This window comes from Emiliania huxleyi (assembly GCF_000372725.1).
Source record: "Emiliania huxleyi CCMP1516 unplaced genomic scaffold EMIHUscaffold_954, whole genome shotgun sequence".
Lineage (NCBI taxonomy): Eukaryota > Haptophyta > Isochrysidales > Noelaerhabdaceae > Emiliania > Emiliania huxleyi.
Window position 1 is genome coordinate 1 of NW_005194922.1, and position 6,681 is coordinate 6,681.

General features: G+C 70.6%; 2 protein-coding genes across 2 annotated transcripts; one reads left to right on the forward strand and one right to left on the reverse strand.

Annotated features, from left to right (window-relative positions):
* Positions 1 to 12: 12 nt before the first annotated feature.
* EMIHUDRAFT_250601 (hypothetical protein) lies at positions 13 to 345 on the forward strand (the record flags this gene model as incomplete). The annotated part of the gene is made up of 1 exon (XM_005756682.1): positions 13 to 345. A coding segment is annotated over one exon (333 nt), but the record flags the coding sequence as incomplete, so codon positions are not given.
* A 476-nt stretch (positions 346 to 821) lies between these two features.
* EMIHUDRAFT_121646 (hypothetical protein) lies at positions 822 to 6,463 on the reverse strand (the record flags this gene model as incomplete). Its single annotated transcript, XM_005756683.1, has 6 exons — positions 822 to 1,466; positions 1,550 to 1,768; positions 2,428 to 2,526; positions 2,744 to 3,082; positions 3,373 to 4,455; positions 4,703 to 6,463. The coding sequence occupies 6 exons, from the start codon at positions 6,461 to 6,463 to the stop codon at positions 822 to 824; spliced, it is 4,146 nt and encodes a 1,381-aa protein (XP_005756740.1).
* Positions 6,464 to 6,681: the final 218 nt, after the last annotated feature.

Below are 6,681 nucleotides of genomic sequence, written 5' to 3' on the forward strand. Positions count from 1 at the left end.
TATTCAAGGTAGAGCTTCTGCGCGCCTCGCAAGTTCGAGACGCAGCGCAACTACGACGGCAGCGACGAGCTTCCCACGATGCCCGCCATCGCAGACGCGCCGCACGAGCACGAGCTGCTCGGCTGGCAGCTGCAGCCCGGCGATTGCGTCCTCTTCTCCGGGAAGACGCTGCACGGCGCGGTGGGCAACGCCTCGGAGAGCAGGAGCCGCCGCGTGCTCACGACACGCTGGATGGGCGACGACGCGCGCTTTGCTCCCCGCCGGTGGGAGATCAGCCCGCCGTACACGGGCGGGCTGCAGGCGGGCGACCCGATGGAATGTGGTCTCTTTCCTCGGTTGCTATGAGCGCGCGATCTCTAGAGAGGGCCAGCGATCGCTAGGAGCGGCTGGTCTCGCGGTAGTGTATAGACTTAAGTCTTTGTTAGACACAGAGGTGTCCAATCCTGCAGATCTTCAGTAGTCGACTAGTAGACCCCGGAGGGCTACGAAGCCTTCACACTCCAAGGGGCTGCGCTCGGGGAGCACTGCAGCTCTGAGTGCGCGTGAGTGTGAGTGCGGCGCTGCCATGGGCGCCCTCTGAGAGTGTGAAAGAGCGAGCGAGACTTCACTACCAGTTGTACACAGGTGTGTACGTAGACGTACCTAGATACCGTCGGGCGTCGGCGATACGTGTACGACTCTAACACACCGACACCGCAAAAAAAACACGTACTGCCGCTGGCCCGCCTCGCAGGCGCCTGGCCAGCTGGCCCCGACCGAACGCGTACAAATGTAAGACTGAGTACGGTCTATACCTGTACAGCCGAGCGTAGCTCGAGATACTACTGGTGCTCCCTCAGGACCTGCTCGAGCGTGCCGCCCTCGGCCAGCGTCTGCGCCGCCCGGCTCAGCTCCTGCTTGAGCACGGCGAGCGAGCGCGGCGTGAGGACGCGGCCGAGGTCGTGGTCCTCGTCGACCGGGTCCTCGATCGGGAAGAGGTGCCACTCCCTCCCCGCCGCCCCCTCGGGCCACGCCTTGTCCGCCTGCTGCAGCGGCGCGCCGATCCGCGTGCAGACCACCCACCACTGCGCCAGCGCGCCGCCTCTGCCCGAGCCGCCTTCGCCGAGCCAGTCCGCCCAGAAGTGGAAGAAACCGGAGAGCAGGCTGCCGACGTCCTGCGAGGTGCGCGACGCCGCCGCCACCGCCGCCGCCGCCTCGAGGACGGCGGCGTGGTCGCGCCTCAGCTCGTGCGCCGCTCGCTCCGGCTCGCCCTCGCCGCCTCCGTCTCCGCCTTCGTCGAGGGCGGGCAGGACGAGGAGCGGGTCTGCCGACCAGGCGTCGGACCATTCCCCGCCGGCGAGGGAGGTGAGGGAGGGGAGGACGGGCGGGGAGCAGAGCTGCAGGTAGGCGATCAGCAGCTGGCACCAGGTGTAGCTGTTCGGGAAGCTCGCGCGCGGGTCGTTGATGGCCCTGCGGGCGGCCCACCGCTTGACCACGAAGAGGAGTGTCCTCACGCGCGGGTCGCACCGCGCGTACGACGCGAGGAGCGCCTAGCCGGCACGGCAAGGACGTGGCGTGGACATGCCCTGCAACGGGCTCTCGGCGAGTACGACGCGGGCAGCGCCGTCTTGGCGCGCGCGCGGCGGTTGTCGATCGAGATGTCCGCAGGGATGCGCGAGTCGGAGTCGACGCACTTGACGATCGGGACTCGCGCCCGCGCCACGCCCTCGACGCCCTCCCAGCCGGAGCGCGAGCCGAGGATCCTTGCCAAGCCGTCGACGAGCTGCACCTGCGCAGCAAGGGCCGCGAGATCTCCGCAGGAAGCCGCGCCCCCCCCGCCCCCGCCCTTCGGGCCGGAGCCTTGTCCGTGTGCCCCATCGCCCTCGGAGTCTCGAGCGTCAGGTCCAGGTCGGCGCCTGCCACGAGATGACCCGAGATGGAGCCGAGATGGAGCCGAGATGGAGCCGAGATGGAGCCGAGATGGAGCCGAGATGGAGCCGAGATGGAGCCGAGATGGAGCCGAGATGGAGCCGAGATGGAGCCGAGATGGAGCCGAGATGGAGCCGAGATGGAGCCGAGATGAGCCGAGATGGAGCCGAGATGGAGCCGAGATGAGCCGAGATTTCATGTCCGGGTCGGCGCCTGCCGCGTTGAGCCCGCAGCTGGAGGAGCCAAACACGCGAAGCCTGCTCCCCGGCGCGACGGTCTGCGCGTGCGCCTCGAGTCGCTCGACGATGGCCCGGCGCAGCGCTGCGTCCCCCTCGGGCGGCTGGAGCGACGCAGCCTCCGCCTCGCACTCGGCGGTGAGCGCCTGAACCCAGCCGGCTCTGCGGGTCAACACATCTCAGCAGCGGAGAGGCCCCGCCCACTGACGCCAGCCCGCGCCGCGAGGGGGCGAAGCACGAGGGGCGCCCAGCCGCCGTCGCACACGGCGCGGGCCCGCCGCACCATTTGCTCGACGTAGCGGCGCAGGGGGGAGTGAGTCGGGCAGCAGGTCGCGCTCCGGAGCAGCTCGCCGCAGACCTCCTGCTTGCGGCGGGCGAGGTCCTACGGGGGGAGGCTCGGAGAAGGTGCAGAGGGAAGGCGCGGAGGCGCAGAGAAGCTTGCGGCGGGCGATGTCCGCCTCTGCGTTCCAGCCGCCTCCTGCCGGCGGGGAGGAGGCGGCGGAGGAGGCGGAGGCGGCCGGCGGCGAAGCTTGCGAGGAGAAGAGGGAGGCTGCTGCAAGCTGAGAGGCTCCCTCCGGCGCGTAGTACTCGACCCGCACCTCCTCCTCGCCGCCCTGGCAGAGCCACTCGACCAGCCGCGCTCCGTCCCTGAACCAGACCCCGTCCACAGCGAGCAGCAACCCCTCAGGGAGGCGAATCAGGGCGGACCCTTCCCTCGAGACGACGAGGCCCCACGGCTGCGCCGGCAGGACCGCAGCCACACCGTGCGGCGAGAGCGAGCAACGCATGCGCGGCACACGCGCGACGCTCACGCGCGACGGCCCCGGGCGCGGCTCGTAGGTGGACGCGCCGAGCGGCGCCTTTGGCGGCGCGCCGACATGAACGAAGCGGCAGCGGCTTCCCTCGCGGCACGCGCCGGCGGCGAAGAAGTGGCACGCCTTGCACGCGAGAGAGGGAGTGTGTGTGTGTGTGTGTGTGTGTGTGTGTGTGCGTGTGTGTGTGTGTGTGTGTGTGTGTGTGTGTGTGTGTGTGTGTGTGTGTGTGTGTGTGTGTGTGTGTGTGTGTGTGTGTGTGTGTGAGCAGGGGCAGGCGTGGGGAGAGAGGCAGGTCTGGAGCAAGAGAGGCGCGCCTCGCGCGACAGCTTGCTCGCGCCATCGCCAACGTCCCAGAATCCCTCGCGCCTCGCGCAAGACGCGCAGCAGAGCAGCCGCCGGCCGCCGGCCACAACCTCGACCCGCGCAGTCAGGCTCCAGAAGCAGCAGGCGTCGAAGGCTCGCCCGCACGTGTCGCACTTTAGCCCTCCCCGGTGCAGCAGCGCGGCGGTCCGCAGCAGCCCCTTGCGCAGCCGCCGCGAGGGCGGGGCGCTGCCCGGCCGCTGGTACCGCTCCGCCAGCAGCGCCAGCAGCGCGGCGCTCGCCTGCGCCGCCTCGAGGTTGTGTGCGCCCGTCTCCTCGCGCGCCCGCCTCGCGAGCGAAAGGGCCTCCTCCACCGCCGCCTCCTCCTCCTCCTCGCTCGCGGGCGGGGGGCGAGCGCTGAGCACCGCTCTGCCGAGCGAGAGGGGCACAAAGTCGCCGCAGCCGCACCCGTCCGCCTCGCCGCGCCGGTTGGCCGACCGCCGGATCTCCGCGTGGAGGAGGGCCTCCGGCTGGCCTTGCACCGCGTGCGAGTACCGGCACTGCCCTCCCCGCACGCCGCACCGGCCGGTGGTTGCAAACTGGAGGCAGAGCTTCGGCAGCGCGTCCGTGCGGGACCAGCAGTCCGCCAGAGGGTTGAGCGCCGCCCGGCGACTCACGCCACCGCCCGCGCGCAGGTGGGAGGAGTCGAGCGCATACCCGCGGAGAGGCGACTCGAGCGGCGGGAGCGGCGCGGGCGGCGGCTCCGAGCCGGAAACACTCGCCGCCGCCGACTCGCCGTGTGCAGGCGGCTCGCCGGGCTGTGGCCCCTTTGGGCGGGCGAGGAGGAACCGGCGGAATTCGGCGTTCGAGAGACCCTCCGCCGGGGCGGCAGCAGCCCGTGCCGGTGCCTCTGCCTCTGCAGCAGCCGGCGTGGCCGGTGCCTCAGCCTCTTCCTCTGCAGCAGCCGGCGTGGCCGGACCCTCAGCCTCTTCCTCTGCAGTAGCCGGCGCCTCAGCCGCCTCCTCCGCCTTACTTCCGCCGGTTTGGAATTCTTGCATAAAATACAATGTCTCGTTGATGTTTGCGTCGAGCTTCGTAGACCCGGTCGGATCGCAGCTGGAAATTGTCAGCGCCTCTTCCAGCTGCTGTGCCATCGGCGCTGCCGCTCCTGCTGTTTCCACGTCCGACTCGTGCACCTCGGAATATTCGGAGATGTGCGAATCAGCACTGTCGTAGGCGCTGCTGGATTCTGACCCTGCTTCAACAACCATGAGCCCCGAGCATGGGACACAGCTCCTGGGTTCGGGCTACTTGCAGTCTCGGTGGTACGTAGCCTTCCCACACCACCCCGGCACCTACGGAACTGTAACATACGAAGTAATTTGTGAAGTTCTGAGAGTGGCTTCTGTTCTGGTTTTGTATCCGCTTTCTCTCTCAGCCCACGGCCGACGGCCCCGTGCCCCCGCCTCCGCCCGCGGCCTTGCGCGCCTCGCGCTGCCACTTTGGCACGTAGACCTTCTGCGGCTTGCCCGCCGCCTTGGCCTGCTGCCACGTGTGCTCCAGGTGTTCGGTTTGCCGCTCTGCGGCGGTCCTTTGCTTCTGGCTGCTCGCGTCCGCCCGCGGGTCGCCGCTGACGCCCCGCCCGCCCTGGTGCGTGCTCCCGAGCTTGTTCCAGCGCAGGTCGATGCTGCGGACCGAGGGGGGCGCGTCGGCGTCGGCGAGCGCCTCGAGAAGTTCGTCGGCGCCCTCGTCCCCAATGTTGCAGTCCGCGAGCGAGAGCGCCGTGAGCGAGCCGCACCCGCCGAGCACCCAGGCGAGCTCGTCGCTTCCGCCGTCGGAGAAGTGGTTCGAGCTCAGGTCGAGGCGGGCGAGGCGCGAGAGGGGGAGCGCCGCCGCGAGCCGACTGCACGCCTTCCTGTCCACGTTGCAGCCCGACAGCCGCAGCGAGCGGAGCGCGGAGGCGGGAAGCGCTATGGCGAGGGCGGCGGTGGCGGCGCCGTCGAGGCGAACGTTCGCAGTCAGGTCGAGGTGGGCGAGCTTGCCGAGGGAGGCGGCGAGGGAGGTTGCGCCGGAAGAGGTGATCCGGTTGCCGCTCAGGCGGAGGGAGCGCAAGCGGCAGTCGCCCGCCAGCGCGAGGGCGAGGGCGTCGCAAGCGGCGTCGCCGACGCCGGTGAAGCAGAGCGAGAGCGACCGGATCGGCGTGCTGGGCAGCACGGCGGCGACGGCGGCGCCGCCCCCATCGAGGAGCGGATTGTGGTCGAGGTCGAGGGCTGTCAGTGAGGCGTGGCCGGCGAGGGCGGCCGCGAAGTCCGACGCGGCCCTGCCGTACACCATGTTCGACGAGAGGTTGAGGGAGTCGAGCGAGCCGTTCGAGCGCAGCGCGCGCGCGAGCGTGCGCACGCTGCGCCGGTCGAGGTGGCGGGCGGAGAGGCGGCGGAGGAGGCAGCCCCGCGCGGTCAGGAGGGGCGCGAGGAGGCGCGAGGCGGCGCCGGGCAGGTCGAGCGCCCCTGACGACGCGTCGAGCTCCTCCACGCCCCCGCCGGCCAGCAGGGCCGCGCACAGCCGCCCGAGGGCACACGGCGCGCCCTCGGCGCCCTCCTCGGCCGCGTCGTCGTCGCCGTCGCTTCCGACGTCGAGCGCCGCCAGGGCGGCCGTGGCGGCCTCAGCCCCGCTCGCATCGCTCGGGGCCGCGGCCCGCGAGACGTTGTCCGAGACGAGGGTCAGCTTCTCGACGCGAAGCGACGGCCGGGCGAGGGCGGCGAGCAAGTGCGACCCCTCGTGCAGGTCCTTCTTCATCTCGAGCAGAACGTCGAGGCGCACGCTCGCCAGGCTCGGCGGCGCCACAGCGAGAAGCCTCTCGATGTGCCCGAGCGCCCACGAGCCAGGCCCGACGCGGAGCGCGGACAGGGAAGCCAGCGAGTCGCACCCCGCCACCGCGCTGGTGATGCTCGCCTTGGTGAGCTCGCCGCAGTCGACGAGTTCGATGCGCGTGACGCCGCGCAGCCGACGCAGCGCGAGCCACCGCAGAGCGCCGCCAGTGATGCCGGTGCCGCGCTCCTCGACTGCGTGCGAGCTCTGAAGCGACGCCACGCACAGCTCGCGCAGCCTGGTGCACACCTGCGCGCACGCGAGCACGTCGGAGGTAGAGAGCTTCGAGATCACCGTCGCGTAGGTGTCCGGGTCGAGCGAGGCCGGAGACGACATTATATAGAGCGCAGCTGCCGTACGAAAGCTGTGAAGCGCAGCTCCTGAGCACGGCGCCGCAGCGCCTGTTGATAGTTGATAGGTCCTGGTGATAGCCCTGGATGGGCAATGCACGCCTAGTTGGGTCTCAGATCGCCCGACCGCGTCCCGGTGCTCTGTGGTCGGATTTGTGACGCCGCCGCACCGCGCCGCGGCCGGGGGCCCTCCGGAGGCCGAGG